We start from the raw sequence: 17,048 nt of genomic DNA on the forward strand, positions 1-17,048 counted from the left end.
AAAAATAATCTATTAACACTTCTGGTTTTGAAAGCTTCTTACTTTGCTGCATTTTTTTTTAAACCAATAAAGCTCACTCACTACAATGAATGTAATGTCCTTTAAGTATGGGGGAAGGTGAGAAGAATCATTTATTTTTTTCATATATGTTGGAGAAGAGCTGCAAAACAGGGACATTATTACTGGAAGAAGCCCAGGATGGGGTACATTTCACCAGGATAAGGGACATATTAATGGAAAGGGCCCTGAATGGGGGGGCATTATACCAGAGGCTCAGGTAGGGGAAAATCATACCAGAATGGGGGACATATGGTACTGGAAGGGACCCAGAATAATGAAGCATTATACCAGGATGGAGGCCATATATTGCTGAAAGAGACCCAAAAAGGGGGACATTATACAAGGAAGGGGCACAGGATGGAGGATATTATACAAGGACATTATACCAGGAGGATGGAGGACATTATTACTGGAAGGGGGCCAGGATGGGGACATTGTACCAGGAAAAGGACCAGAATGAAGGACATTATGCCTGGAAGGAGCCCAGGATAGGGGCCATTATTTCAGTAATGGGAGAACACATATGTCTTCACAGGATCTGGAACTCTACAAGGGCCCATACATCTGACAATCACACAAAGGAGAACCAGGCCCAAATTTTGCCGTGGGGTCCATTAGACTCTAGTTACACCGCTGTCTAATATTCTATAGGAATGAACAATGCTAAATTGTCAAATATACAATCAGGCCAGGGCCAGCTACATATTTATTCACATCTAGTGGCCATCCAGCAGATTGTTCTAGAAAAAGGATCTTGCTTAACAGTCTACAGTAAAAACCAAATAACATTTCCACTTTATAACTATCAGGCAGGGGAATAACAGCAGAGTGACAAGCATATTCTAACACTTCAATGTGATAAAAAGTAAGAGTTTAACATAAGGGAGTGACAGTGTTAGCTTGAGAAAGCTTATTGTGTCACGTCCTATCTTCAGTTCCCAACTCTGATCACTACAATAAAGTTGCTGTGCCATTTAGGACAATCATGGTATATGAGCACGACTGGCTTCTATCTTAATAATGGGGTGCAAGAACTCACTTTGTCAGAAATGAAGAAGTGGATGTGCGCTGTTCTTTCCCTTTATGTCTGTGAATGGAGAAATCTGTGCCGAGCTTCCTCTATTACTGGGAAATAAGGTTTGGTCTGTTCCATAGAGAACCTTCATACCACAATATGAAATTGATTAGCATACACTAATTAAACTGAAAAAAAAAATCATAGAAAAATCTATACTTAAAGCAAAACCTGCAGTTTTTATTCCTGACCAGTAGGTGGCATCATAATACAATTGTATGGGTTCTTTGCTGCTCCCGATACACCAATATGCTTTGAAACCTCATTCACTTTTGCTTTATGTGCTGTTTGCGCGTAGCAAAGAAGAAACGCTGCAGAATAGACCAATCATATAGAATTGTAACCCAACTTTTCAAAAATCTATGTCTGTCATGCAGCCTCAACAATTGGCTAATACTGAATGTTTTCATGCTAATTGAAACCTGTCCCATTGCACATGCTGTAGACAGCACAGTATATAAAAGGGGAAGCTGAGTAGAATGATATATCGGTTTGTTAGGAAGGATTCAGATCCTGGTGTTTATTCGCGACAGTCTAGTGGGCGGTCCTACTACTGATTGACAGCTACATCTACATGCACAGTCATGCAGGAAAGACTGTCAATCATTGATTAGGACCACCCACTGGACTCCTGCATACAAATACCAAGAATGTCAATGAATAAAATGCAAGCTTTACTGAAACTTTCCGCACAAAAAATGTCCATCAAATCTTTCTGCTCCAGTTCATTGTGCCCGAGGATCAGATACTAGATACCATTTTCATCATGACTGGTCCCTTTTTATACTATGACATATAATGAGGGGTTCAGGCATCGGAACAAGTAAGTTTTAATAAAAATTTTAAAAAACGTGCCTTTCTCCTACCACTACCTCCATAGTGGGCAGCTTCCTCTTTTTTTCGGCTTCTCCTGGTGCAGGCGCAAAGTAGTCCCGTGACTGTGCTCCCCATGACAGGGACCTCTGATTGGCAGCCGATGGTGCTCTCCTCCACGGTGGCCTTCAAATGATTGTGCACCCGAGGATGGAGATCCAGTAGAAAATGGCGCTGACCACTGGTGCGTTTCCTCTTGTACAGGTCCGCTCATGACTTCCATCATTACGTCCCCAGCCTCAAAGTTTTATATCTCACCTATGGTGCCTTAAACTGGAATTTCTGTTCAGAAAGCAACCTTGGCTGTACCGCCGTAACACCAGTAATAAAACTGTCCTGACAGGTTCCCTTTCAATTTCCAGACCTTTAGTCTAGTACCAGGCATTGTAATAATGTGAGCGCTGGGCAGGTATGTGCTGCAAGATATTGTGGAAACAGCACTGTAAACCCGCCACACGCTGTATAATGTGTCACGGAAGAGTGTAGAGTCAAACAGGTACTTGTGTAATCATTGGCCAAGGGTACAAAATCTAAAACTGTTTTATATGAGATCATTTTAGAGGGAAGGATTATGGCCGGGGAGAGGGCCTCCATCTCCCTGGGACCTCCATTTAGGGAACTCCACCATCTCCACAGGAGAACGTTCAGCAAGTCCTTTCTACATCATTATTGATAGACCCGAGGACACAGCACTATTACTAAGGTAAAGCATGGAACTATTATTCGTGTAGTGTATGGTGGTATTATTTGGGCTTGGTGTAGCGGTTATTTTGCATTGCATGGTATATCAGTGATGTGTGTGCTATAGGTTGCAATGTAAAAGGTCTCATTAATTTTACTCTACTTTATTGTAATTTTTTTAATTAAAGGGAGTAGGACACAGCTATGTGTGCACTATTGGCTATAATATTATTGAAGGGTTGAGATGCCGCACACAATGTTGTATTACCTGTAGCCTGGTGCTATTGTATCCATAGGGGAATGAACCAAATATCTGTTTCTTGCAGGAAAACCATTTCAATGCGTCTCATTTTGTATTTTTTCATTCTCACCTTTCTGACATCAAATGGGAAAACCAATATGGCAACGAGAGGTGAGTAAACTACATTTTCTATCCTCATATACATGTAGCATAATTTGGCATTATTGCAATGGTTAGGCTGTATACGTTTACATTATGTCGCACAATATGTTGTACCGTGCCTGCAGAAAAATCTAGATGCGTTAGGGCTAATTCACACATTGTGTCTTTGTTGAATTTTTTTCTGTGCATTATTTACATGAAAAAAATGCGTTTTATGGTTCCAACAAAGTGAATGAGATTTCTGACATCTTATATACATGCTGCTTACATTAATTACTTTTAGCTTTCTTTACAATCTGCAGTATTGCAATTTTTTCTGCTCTTTTAAGATTTTCACCCATTCAAATGAATGGGAAAAATTCAATTAAAAACACATTAAGAAATGCATGCCATAATAAATGTGTATTTCACGTTGCATTTTTATGCCAACACTGATTTTTTTTTTCTGCAGAAAAATCTGCTACAAAAAAATTCTCAACGTGTGCACATAGCCGTAGACAAAATGATCAACTCTGTTAGATTTTACCAAGTGGCACAAGCTGAAACTACAACTCCCAGCATGTCCTGAGAGGATGTGGCTTTCATGGTATACTGGGCAAGACATTGAAGTTCTGTTATATCAGTACATTATGTGCAAGTTTTTGAACAAAATTAAATCTGTCGCTTTATGCAAGAATCTATTAATGGTTAGTTGGATTCTCCTACCTCATCTGGTTATTGCTAAGGTTTTTTATTATCATTAGTATTATAATTTTATGTTTCATATTTCTTTTATTTATATATATATATATATATATATATTATAGTTTTTATTTTTCGTTTTGCACAATTTATCTGGGACAGTTATTTTTAACTTTGGCATAAGATTTATGTTTTCATGTTGTTAATTTCACATATTCTTACTTGTTACTTGTTTTACATCGTTCTTTCCTTAACGTATGTTGTACGAGTTCAGGGAGAGGTCAGCTTAATATATACATATACACATTTTAATGTAATTTGGGAGTGTGGTTCAGGGCAATTTTTACTATGAAAGCTTTGTAAGTTTTTGTAGGAAGGACAAAAACAGTTGACTTTCTCAAGCTTCTACTAAGAAAGTGATAGAACACGGACAGCGAGCAGATGGCATCAGAATGCTGTCGGATTTTTTCGACTGCCCCATAGCCTAGCATTAGTGAGTTTATGCCATGACTTTTCACATGTACAACACCATGGAATTAATGGTGCTATATAAATAAATAAATAATAATAATAACCAATGAAAAACACAGACAAAACTCGCACATGAAAAATTGATGTCTGGTCAAGCCCTTAGTCTAGGGCTATAGTGCAACTTTAGTAGCAATACATCTTCAGCAGCCAAATATTTCTCTATAACACTGCTACAATGGAAGTGTAATGTAGGTGAGTGGGCTCCCATTGTGACCCACAGGGTACAGCGACGGTGACAAGAAAGGGTATGCTCAGACTGGGTGTTTTTGCTGCTTTTTTTCTGCAGCAAAACCTGATTTCTTGGCAGGAAAGAAGCTGCGGCAAAAGCGCAGGTTTAGGTGGGTTTTTGCTGCGTTTTTTGTTGTGGTTTTGGTGCATTTTTTGGTGCGTTTTTTTGGTACGTTTTTTGGGCTAACTGTGTGTCTCTTTGTCCAGGCTAATGTCCATGACTTTTCTGCAGCAAAAACGCTGCAAATAATGATACCTGCGTTTTTGCAGTGTTTTTTCAACATCCATTCAAGCCAATGGGTGAAAAACGCTGCAAAAGCCCTGCAAAAACGCTGAAAGAAGTGACCTGCTCTATGTCCAAAAAAAGCAGCAAAGCACAAAGTGCTGATGAAGAAAAAAAATGTGTGTGCATGAGATTTCTGAAATCTCATAGGCTTTGCTGGTAATGTAAAAAGCAACTGAAAATTAGCATAAAAAAGCACCAAAAAAAACGCACCAAAAACGCACAGTGTGAATATACCCTAAGTCAAAAAAAATTCAACAGATTCTGGTTTTTAGTACTTGTTTGTTGCTGTCGCTTTACCCTGTGGGTTGTAATTAGAGCCCATTTCCCTGCATTACACTGCAATGCTGCAGCTGCATAGAGAGATATTTGGCCAGGAAACTTAGTTCGGAGCCGAACTTGCCTTGTAGCCCCAGCCTTAGGCCCTCTTTACACATTTGTATAATATCGATACCGGAGACATAACGTACTGGTGTCATCAGAGTTTTGGATCAGCGTTCCATCGGTCAGCCATCAGTGTGCCATTCTTGTATGTTACCTAGAGTTTTACCGCAAAACATATACTGGTATTACTCTGGGGTTTTTTAAATAGTATTAATAGTTTTATAATTACAGTTTAAATTAGATTTTTTTTTTATTTCTATTTATAACAAGATCTAAACTCCTCTTTCCACAGTGAGCACCAATGAGATACTGCTATCTACTAATGCACAGTGTGATAGAGCAGGTAAGTCACTTTGGGCGCAATGTAGTGAACCTACACAATTAATATTTTATTGGAGCGGTCATGTTGCTTTCAAGGTTTCCGAGTTTAACAAATGGTACATCAGTGAATCTTCTACATTCCATAGGATGCCTTAACATTACGTTCTCTGTCCCCGTCTGGGCATAAGTCCGAAATCCCACGAAAAACGGGGTCCGAACACATGCACAGATGGGGTCAATAGACTGTAATGGTGACGGAAGAGCACTTTTCATCTTGAGTGTATGAATATAGGAGGTGGACACTCAGATGTCGTCTGCGTCTGAGTGTCCTCCTCCCGTACGTATACACTCCCAAAAAACGTACGCGGAGCTCTGCCGTCACCCTTGCAATCTATTGGCCCCGTTGGCGCATGCATGCATTTTGTGGGGGGGACTTTGGACACATGTCCCGACCGGGACACAGAATGTTGTTTAAGCATTTTGGTCACATTTTATCTTATAAAACTGCTAGCAGTTACTTTATCATTGAATGGCGTAAAGAAAGAGACTGGACACTGCCGATAAAAAGGCTCCACAAAAACACTACAACAACAACAACACACTCAAGAACAAGATTTAGGAAAAAGAACGCATCATTGTTTCCTGAAGCATCTTCTTCTTGAAAAACTCTGCGCGTTCACCCGCCTTAATAAGATGTCATGTGCACATTCCCATAATGTTATTGCCATGAGGTATTTCACAGTTTTTTTTACAGGGCTCAGGTTTTTATTTATCTGCTTCAAACTTTCTTAAAGAATGGCTTTACGAGACATTTATTACTTTGTTTTCTCTGTGATAGGTTTTTGTCCAAAAATTCAATGTGGGATCTCAGAAATAAAGGTAACGCTACTCGTCAGTGAGCTTCAAGCTATGAAGGTGGACGTAGACAACATCCATCTAATAGACAACAGATGTCGGAGATTCCCAAATATTAATGGCATTGTGTACATAAGTATGGCTCGTGATGAAGGAGCATGCGGGACTGTGATTACGGTAAGTCATTTGTAACTCTGCATAGGTATACATATATACTGAACACTTTAGTGGATATCCTTATGAAAGCATATGAAAGAAAAGCAAGAAAGTACTTAACACTAGAAAATGATCTAATCCTGTAATGATTACTTGAGTTTTATTGATTGTATAGCTTAGTCATAATTTTTGGAAATGGGAACAAGAAAAAACATGGCATGGAGCACAAAATTTTCACCGTTGGAACTGTTTGAGGGCATGTTCCCTTAGTTTTCATTGTATACCCCCTCAAAAACACACGTGAGAGGCTACATCAATGTGTCAGGCATGGAAAGTCTTGCAGTAATTTTTCTCTGCAAGGTTTCCAGGAGGTCTAGGTGGCATAGGACAATTGATAACTTTTGATGTAGACCTGAGGGATTCTTCTTTTTCTGGAATTGGCAGATATGATCTTTGCTGTAGAATCTACATTCGATTACCAGGATTGGACTTTCCCACACCAAGGTTTTCAAACAGTTGTACATTTATGCAATATTTCTAGGAATTATTAAAAGTGAGGTCAAATTTTGATTCAACCTCTTAATGGCTGGGGTATTTTCTTTTTTGCGCTTTGATATTTTTTTCCTTTCCTTCTTCCAAGAGGCATCATTTTTGTATTTTTCTATCAACAAAACCACAAGAGGTCATGTTTTTTTTCTGAATGAGTTGTAGTTTTAAATGGCACCATTCGCTTTACCATGTAATGTACTGCAAAACAGGAACAAAAAAAGTCAAGTATTGTAAAATGGTTAAAAAAACGCAATTGTTTTTGAGGTTTTTGTTTTTATGGCTATTGTTATGGAGCATAAAATGACCTGACAGTCTTCAGCCTTCAGAACGGTTTTACATAGATTCATGAAATGCAACTTTACCAAATGTGGCATTTTGTTGGAACATAGCTCTCCAATTCCTGCCTGGAGAAGAGTTCTGGAGGAATTTTCAATTTGGCACATTTTTGCGACTTTTTAAAGCATTTGCAAATTTTGGTTGCAGAGAAGCAAAAATAAAAAGCATTTTTGATGTTATGATGAATTAATGAACTACATGAGCCATTTTGAAGAATTTGTCTAAAAAAAGTCATCAAAAACCACAAGGAAAAAAAAAATTACTTAAATAAACGACAAATGGTGAATTAGGCTCCATGTCCTAAAGGGGTTATCCACTACTATAACATTGATGACCTGTCCTTAGGAGAGCACTACAATGTCTGATCGGTGGGGCAACCCTCACCAATCTGCTGGTAATTCAAATCAATACAGGGTGGATGTGCAATACCCGGATGCAGCCACTATTCCATGGATGGAGCTGTATAACTCAATAACTCAGCAGTTGTGTCCGCCACCACCGATACAGAGAAGAGCTAATAGGTGGAAGTGCTGGGTGATGCACTCCAACTGATCAGACATTGATAGCCTAGCCAAAGGATAGGCCATCACTTTTCAATGAGTAGACAACCTCTATAACCCCTTCACGACATGCGCCGTACTAGTACGGCGCATGTCGTGTCTCCCCCTTTGATGTGGGCTCCGGCGGTGAGCCCACATCAAAGTCGCGACATGTCAGCTGTTTTGTACAGCTGACATGTGTGCACAATAGCGGCGGGTGAAATCGCGATTCACCCGCCGCTATTAACCTGTTAAATGCCGCTGACAGCGGCATTTAACTACCGCTTCCGGCCGCGCGGCTGGAAATGCGCTCATCGCCGACCCCCGTCACATGATCGGGGGTCAGCGATGTGTCAGGACAGTAACCATAGAGGTCCTTGAGACCTCTATGGTTACTGATGCCGGCCTGCTGTGAGCGCCCCCCTGTGGTCGGCGCTCACAGCACACCTGCATTTCAGCTACATAGCAGCGATCTGATGATCTCTGCTATGTAGCAGACCCGATCCAGTGGTGCCAGCTTCTAGCCTCCCATGGAGGCTATTGAAGTATGGCACAAGTTTAAAAAAAAAGTTTTAAAAATATGAAAAAAAAATAAATATATATATATATACATATAAAAGTTTAAATCACCCCCCTTTTGCCCCATTCAAAATAAAACAATAAAAAAATCAAACCTACACATATTTCATATTGCCGTGTTCAGAATCGCCCGATCTATCAATAAAAAAAAGCATTAACCTGATCACTAAACAGCGTAGCGAGAAAAAAATTCAAAATGTCAGAATTACGTTTTTTTTTGTTGCCTCGACATTGCATTAAAAAGCAACAACGGACGATCAAAAGATCATATCTGCACCGAAATGGTATCATTAAAAACGTCAGCTAGACATGCAAAAGATAAGTCCTCACCTGACCCCAGATCATGAAAAATTGAGACGCTACGGGTATCGGAAAATGGCGCTTTTTTTAAGCAAAGTTTTGAATTTTTTTCACCACTTAGATAAAAAATAACCTAGACATGTTTGGTGTCTATAAACTCATAATGACCTGGAGAATCATAATATCAGGTCAGTTTTAGCATTTAGTGAAGCTAGAAAAAAGCCAAACAAAAAACAAGTGTGGGATTGCACTTTTTTTTGCAATTTCACCACACTTGGAATTTTTTTCCTGTTTTCTAGTACAAGACATGGTAAAACCAATGGTGTCGTTCAAAAGTACAACTCGTCCCACAACAAATAAGCCCTCACATGGCCAAATTGATGGAAAAAAAAAAAAGTTATGACTCTGGGAAGGAGGGGAGTGAAAAACGAAAGCTCAAAAACGAAAAAGGGCCACGGCGGGAAAGGGTTTTAAGAAGGTTAAGTCATTCTGCAGGTGGCAAGATGGTTTCCCACCCTTCTCAGTTACATTTTGGCTTTATAAAAAAAGTAGTGAAAGTAATATAAAAGATAAAAGCATTGATAAATATATATTTCCTACCTACTACCATCCAAGCATGGGTGTACTTGCTGACATAGAAATTCAGGAAATATTTCATTTTGTCGTATACCGTAAGTGATACTATAGAGACAAAAATAGACATTTCGCAAAAAATTAAAGTAACATGTAAGGAAGAAAGATATGTGACTGCACATTGTAATATTCCATAATGAGCATACTTCATGCGATCAGGGCTAAATAGATATTTTTGGCACTTACCCATTTAAGAGCTGGAGTCAACTCTGTCCACCAATAGATATTATTCTGAGGGTCCCACCATACAAAACCTGTGCACATGAGCTTTTAATTGATTCCTTAACTCAATATCATCAAACATATTTCTTTATGAATCAATTTATAATATACCGTATATACTCGAGTATAAGCCGAGATGTTCAGCCCAAATTTTTGGGCTGAAAGTGCCCCTCTTGGCTTATACTCGAGTCACGGTAGCGGTGGGGTCGGCGGGTGAGGGGGAGAGGGCGCTGAGGCATACTTACCTAGTCCCAGCGATCCTGGCGCTCCCCGCCTGTCCCACGGTCTTCTGTGCTGCAGCTTCTTCCCCTCTTCAGCGGTCACTTGGGACCGCTCATTAGAGAAATGAATAGGCGGCTCCACCTCCCATAGGGGTGGAGCCGCCTATTCATTTCTCTAATCAGCGGTGCCGGTGACCGCTGACAGGAAGAGCTGCAGCACAGAAGACCGCGTGACAGGCGGGGAGCGCCAGGATCGCTGGGACTAGGTAAGTATGTCATACTTACCTGTCCCCGTTCCAGCCGCCGGGCGCCGCTCCATCTTCCCGGCGTCTATCTACGCTCTGACTGTGCAGGTCAGAGGGCGCGATGACGCATATAGTGTGCGCGGCGCCCTCTGCCTGATCAGTCAGAGCAGAGAGAGACGCCGGGACCGGACGCCGGAACGAGACGCCAGGAGCTGCAATCAAGAGAGGTGAGTATGGCTTTTTTTTTATTGCAGCAGCGGCACAGATTTATGTGGAGCATCTATAGGGAAATATGAATGGTGCAGAGCACTGTATGGGGCAGTATGAACTAAGCAGAGCACTATATGGGGCAGTATGAACGGTGCAGAGCACTATATGGGGCAGTATGAACGGTGCAGAGCACTATATGGGGCAGTATGAACGGTGCAGAGCACTATATGGGGCAGTATGAACGGTGCAGAGCACTATATGGGGCAGTATGAACGGTGCAGAGCACTATATGAGGCAGTATGAACGGTGCAGAGCACTATATGGGGCACAGCTATGGGACAAAAATGAATGGTGCAGAGCATATATGGGGCACAGATATGGAGCAATATGAACGGTGCAGAGCATATAGGGCACAGATATGGGGCAATATTATAGGCCAGTAAGTCTAACCTCTATTGTTGGTAAAATATTTGAAGGGTTGCTGAGGGATGTTATTCTGGATTATCTCAATGACAATAACTGTTTAACTCCATATCAGCATGGGTTTATGAGAAATCGCTCCTGTCAAACCAATCTAATCAGTTTTTATGAAGAGGTAAGCTATAGGCTGGACCACGGTGAGTCATTGGACGTGGTATATCTCGATTTTTCCAAAGCGTTTGATACCGTGCCGCACAAGAGGTTGGTACACAAAATGAGAATGCTTGGTCTGGGGGAAAATGTGTGTAAATGGGTTAGTAACAAGCTTAGTGATAGAAAGCAGAGGGTGGTTATAAATGGTATAGTCTCTAACTGGGTCGCTGTGACCAGTGGGGTACCGCAGGGGTCAGTATTGGGACCTGTTCTCTTCAACATATTCATTAATGATCTGGTAGAAGGTTTACACAGTAAAATATCGATATTTGCAGATGATACAAAACTATGTAAAGCAGTTAATACAAGAGAAGATAGTATTCTGCTACAGATGGATCTGGATAAGTTGGAAACTTGGGCTGAAAGGTGGCAGATGAGGTTTAACAATGATAAATGTAAGGTTATACACATGGGAAGAAGGAATCAATATCACCATTACACACTGAATGGGAAACCACTGGGTAAATCTGACAGGGAGAAGGACTTGGGGATCCTAGTTAATGATAAACTTACTTGGAGCAGCCAGTGCCAGGCAGCAGCTGCCAAGGCAAACAGGATCATGGGGTGCATTAAAAGAGGTCTGGATACACATGATGAGAGCATTATACTGCCTCTGTACAAATCCCTAGTTAGACCGCACATGGAGTACTGTGTCCAGTTTTGGGCACCGGTGCTCAGGAAGGATATAATGGAACTAGAGAGAGTACAAAGGAGGGCAACAAAATTAATAAAGGGGATGGGAGAACTACAATACCCAGATAGATTAGCGAAATTAGGATTATTTAGTCTAGAAAAAAGACGACTGAGGGGCGATCTAATAACCATGTATAAGTATATAAGGGGACAATACAAATATCTCGCTGAGGATCTGTTTATACCAAGGAAGGTGACGGGCACAAGGGGGCATTCTTTGCGTCTGGAGGAGAGAAGGTTTTTCCACCAACATAGAAGAGGATTCTTTACTGTTAGGGCAGTGAGAATCTGGAATTGCTTGCCTGAGGAGGTGGTGATGGCGAACTCAGTCGAGGGGTTCAAGAGAGGCCTGGATGTCTTCCTGGAGCAGAATAATATTGTATCATACAATTATTAGGTTCTGTAGAAGGACGTAGATCTGGGGATTTATTATGATGGAATATAGGCTGAACTGGATGGACAAATGTCTTTTTTCGGCCTTACTAACTATGTTACTTACTAACTATGTTACTAATATAAACGATGCAGAGCATATAGGGCACAGATATGGGGCAATATGAACGGTGCAGAGCACTATATGGGGCACAGATATGGGGCAATATCAACAGTGCAGAGCACTATATGGCACAGCTATGGGGAAATAGTGATCTATTTTTATTTTTGAAATTCACCGGTAAATGCTGCATTTCCACCCTAGGCTTATACTCGAGTCAATAAGTTTTCCCAGTTTTTTGTGGCAAAATTAGGGGGGTCGGCTTATACTCGGGTCGGCTTATACTCGAGTATATACGGTAAAGACAAAAATTAATGGCAAGTTGTTGGCTTCAAAGTTACGCAAATATGGTAATTATACACTAAAATATTGGGCACATGATTTCTTGAGTGCTTAGGCCAACTGAAAAATCTTCTGGTACTCTGGTGGACTAGTCTGACCCTGACTAGACCTATCATTGCCAACAACCTTTAGCTCTCGAAAGATATTGCAAGTCTCAAATACATCACAAAAATTTATGCAAGGCAATGTTCCCAGTTTTTCCTTTGCCAAGATGCCATGCTTCACCATTAGACTCAACCACAAGACCCAACTAGAATTGTTTTTGCACCACACACAAAAATAAAAACTATACAAGTTGGTTATAATCATTGGAGGAATCACAATATCAGATCATTTTTTATCACATTATATATTTTCTTCCTCCACTGTCTAGTGATAGGCAGTGCTGTTTTATTTGATGATCTGGATCATTTGGTTCTGAACACCAAAAAGAGGCGACTCTTTTGAATTCCGAATGGAACACATATTTATGATAAAATCACTACTGTCCATTGTGGTTGAAACCCCTCTTTAGATGCATGTGGGGGTCTCGAGCAGCTAAAAATTGTCATTTTGCTCCCAGTGAGAGTCATTCAGATACCTCAAGTGGCTCTCACTGGAGTGCTGCCTCCTAACGTTCATAGAAGGGAGATATCTTTTTGTTCTGAATCAGTCCATCACTGACCCTGAGAGATGTAGAGAGAGGCACAATAAATAATACCAAACATAATAGTTTATTTAGATCTTTTGACTGGAGTATTAATTTAAAACGGACCTATCATGTGCCAATAATTTATATATTTTTTCTAGAAATAAAAGACGCTGGTCTTCTGACTCTAATGTTATTTTTTCTTTGTTCATGCGTCTCTTCTTTCTTGAGATTTGCCCCCTCTTTCTTTTACATAAATATAGTCTGTTCAGCCTACTGGGTGTGGTCCTCATGAGCTAAGGACTTTCCCCACTTAGCTAAAAAGACAAGATTTATGTACAGGGAAGAGCAAGCCATATCTCAGGAACAGAGAGAAGTAGTAAGTGAAAAAAAAAAACATCACCAGATTCAGAAGAACAGCGGCATTTACACCAGGTAAAAAATTGCACATTTATTAAAAGTAATTGGACATTTTTAAGTGATAAAGTTCTGTTTGTCTTCAGTCACCACTAGAGTGCCTCGGGGTGATCCTAGACTCTGCCCTCTCTTTCAAGCCACAAATCCAAGCCCTTGCCTCCTCCTGCCATCTCAAACTCAAAAATATTTCCAGAATCTGCGCATTCCTTGATTGCGACACCACAAAAACACTAGTGCATGCCCTTATCATCTCCCGCCTTGACTACTGCAACCTCCTACTCTCCGACCTCCCCTCTAGCACTCTGGCACCACTCCAATCCATCCTACACTCTGCTGCCCGACTAATCTACCTGTCTTCCCGCTATTCCCAAGCCTCTCCCCTATGCCAAGCCCTTCACTAGCTTCCTATTGCCCAGAGACTCCAGTTCAAAACCCTTACAATGACATCCAGGACCTGTCTTATCCATACATCTGTGACATTGTCTCCCGGTACCTACCTACACGCAACCTCCGATCCTCTCAAGATCTCCTTCTCTACTCCCCTCTCATCTCTTCATCCCACATCTGCATCCAAGACTTCTCCCGTGCTTCCCCCATACTCTGCAACTCTCTACACTAACACATCAGACATTCGCCTACCATAGAAACCTTCAAAAAGAACCTGAAGACTCACCTCTTCCAACAAGCCTACAGCCTGCAGTGATCCTCAACCTACTGAACCGCCGCATAACCAGCTCTACCCTCTCCTAGTGTATCCTCATCCATCCCCTGCAGACTGTGAGCTCTCGTGGGCAGGGTCCTCCCTCCTTATGTAGCTATGTGCCTTATTTTTTGCTCATGTTTAATGTATTTGCCTGTATTTGCCCCCTTTTCACATGTAAAGTGCCATGGAATAAATGGCGCTATAAAAATGTAGAATAATAAATATTAATAATAATTACTAAAGACAAATGTAAACAGCTCTTATGAAACTCAATAATTAATCTGACCAGCTAACTACTAAGCTCTCAAGAATCAAAGGATTGAAGACTCCATAAATAAAGTTCCGACCCCTATAAAGATATATTATTAAATAGATGCAAAGGTTTCTGCATATAAAAGATATAGGCACGACTTATCTTATAGACACTCATGAATATGTCTCAGTATACATTTGAGTACTTTATTTTATATTAAACCTATACTCCTGATGCAACCCATAAATGTGTCGTGAAAGGAACAGTAACAAAGTGACCAGGATCTTGCAGGATTTTAAAAATGTTTGGGTTGCCCGTTCATCCATCCATCCACAAGAAGGACTACTAAATACATATTACAATTTGCTAATTGTGTTATTATCCTTATTTTAATTGTGAACAAACTCCATAATTGGTAACATTATTTACTTTTCCATATAGAAATCGGAGACTCATGCAACGTATAAGAACACCATCTTCTTGCCTCCTGATCCAGCCGCCATTGTTTTTCGAGAATTACTTAACATCAATGTGGTCTGCACTTATTCTTTGGAGCAGATATCAGGCTTTGCGTCATCTTAAGATAATTGTAGAAGTTGGAAGAAAAGTGAAGAACTTTCATTTGCTGTTGCTAATCATTCTTGAAGCCATACATTGTGATTCATATTAAAGGGGGTTTCTAGTTTTATATAAATAAAACTTTCGCAAAATATTTTTTGTTTCAGTTCTTCACAGTATTCAAGATCTCTGCTTGTAATCAGACTGGTCTTGGTTCCCAGTTAATAGATGTCCAGAGGATTATATGGAAGGTTAAAAAAAACCTATGTACTGTAATTAAAAACACAATGTAATTTGGCTCCAGATTGGTAGAAAAGAAAAAAAGACATAAAGCCCAGCAATATATACACATGAAGCAAAAACAGCACACAATGGGAACCTCTCATGGTGAAAATATCTGATCTGCAGACCGGATGTTTTTCAGCAGGATATATATTTTTATGGGAAAAGTTTCAGTAAAGCTTGCATTTTATTTGTTGAAATCTCTGGTGTTTGTAGCATATAGGTCCAGTGAGTGGTCATATTCAATGATAGTGAGTCTTTCCTGTGCATGCAGAGAGCGCTGTCAATCACTAGTAGGTCCGCCCACTGGATTCACACAAAGTGCATGATTTTCATTTTGGGTACATGGGTTGGAAGGTCAATATTCAAGTATAGTTAGTCATTCAGTATGTTTTGACAGATCTAACCTATTTTGTAAGAATATTCCAACAGTCTTATAGTAACAGTATGTACTAAGACTCTAATTGAATGATATAAATCACTGAACTACACAGTAGACTGGACTAGCAGGGGTGGACACAGACAGCATAAGGTCCTTGTGAAAGAAAAGACTATAGACCCCTTGCTCTCCAATATCTCATCATAGACTGCTCCCTTATGTATCTCTAGTAATCGTGAACCATGAAGGTGGCAGTAGGGTGGATTGTGGTAGTGGTGTGTCTCTTTATATAGACACAGTGACCCTTAGTGTTAGAGGGATCACCAATCAGCAATGCTGTATTTATGTATACAGGGGTGCAGGCAAAAGCTGTACCCAGGCAATGAGTGTGGTGATTACACGGTCTTAAACAGGCAACATGCTTGATGGTTACAACACATGTGGTGATAAACACACATCTCTGTTCCACTTTCCCTTGACAATGCTCCAAGTCAAATCTGCTTCACAGTTCCCTTCTCTTACAGCCGATTTACAGAGTTACTGTATCAAAGTCCCTCACAATCAGGCGGTCCGTGGTAATCTTTTTCACGCTGTTAGGAGTCAAGTTCCTGCTGCTACAAAGGGGGAATCTTGAGCCATGTCTGCTGTGGTCTCCCATTCTGCTTCAGCCGCAGTGGAGCCTGCTCAGCAGAGACGTCGGTCCCAGCATCTCACACAGCCTGTTATTGTGCAAAGGGTTACTGCTGCCTTTTCAGGTTCTGCTTTTGTAGCCAGTGGCATGTAGCTTTTTTGGGACTAATTCCTGCTTTTCACACATTGAGCATGCCCACGGGAGGAGCTCTCATTGGAGGTCGGGGGTCACACGCTCAGACCCTGTAGCAGCCCCTATTGGACCACTTGGAAGGTCCTTGTCTGCTACAGCTATAAAAGCTTCGCATGGCCGCACGGCCATGAGCTAGTATCAAACCAAAGTCTATGAGCTCAGTGCCAGTGTGGTCATGTCTGAATGTGGTTAGGGTTTGGCTGAAATAAGCCCCTAGAATACCAGCACCTCCGGTGAGGAGTTTGTATGTGTGTATTCAGGAACTTGGCTGAAATAAGCCGCTAGAATACCGGCACCTCCGATGAGGAGTTGTTTGCCTGGTTCTCTGATTGCATGACAACAGTTTTGCTCTGTTTGGTAGCTATGTACCTCTGTGAGGTTAACAGGGCATCTTGTTTCTAGCGAATTTGTGGAGTTAACAGAGTTCGCTTATACCGCCATATAGCGCCGCCATTTGCCAGCATCGGGTTCCTCTCCTG

At 40.9% G+C, this 17,048-nt stretch overlaps 1 protein-coding gene across 2 annotated transcripts; it reads left to right on the forward strand.

Moving 5' to 3' along the window:
* The first annotated feature begins 2,424 nt into the window (after positions 1 to 2,424).
* LOC138645091 (uromodulin-like) lies at positions 2,425 to 15,239 on the forward strand. 2 transcript variants are annotated; one of them, XM_069734145.1, is made up of 5 exons: positions 2,425 to 2,711; positions 3,016 to 3,101; positions 5,492 to 5,542; positions 6,359 to 6,552; positions 14,969 to 15,239. In XM_069734145.1, the coding sequence occupies exons 2-5, from the start codon at positions 3,029 to 3,031 to the stop codon at positions 15,107 to 15,109; spliced, it is 459 nt and encodes a 152-aa protein (XP_069590246.1). In that variant the 5' UTR covers positions 2,425 to 2,711; positions 3,016 to 3,028; the 3' UTR covers positions 15,110 to 15,239. The 2 variants fall into 2 exon arrangements, with proteins under 2 accessions (XP_069590246.1, XP_069590247.1); XM_069734146.1 differs by lacking the exons at positions 2,425 to 2,711; positions 3,016 to 3,101 and adding an exon at positions 3,558 to 3,778.
* Positions 15,240 to 17,048: the final 1,809 nt, after the last annotated feature.

Source organism: Ranitomeya imitator, chromosome 7 (assembly GCF_032444005.1).
Source record: "Ranitomeya imitator isolate aRanImi1 chromosome 7, aRanImi1.pri, whole genome shotgun sequence".
Taxonomy (NCBI): Eukaryota; Metazoa; Chordata; class Amphibia; order Anura; family Dendrobatidae; genus Ranitomeya; species Ranitomeya imitator.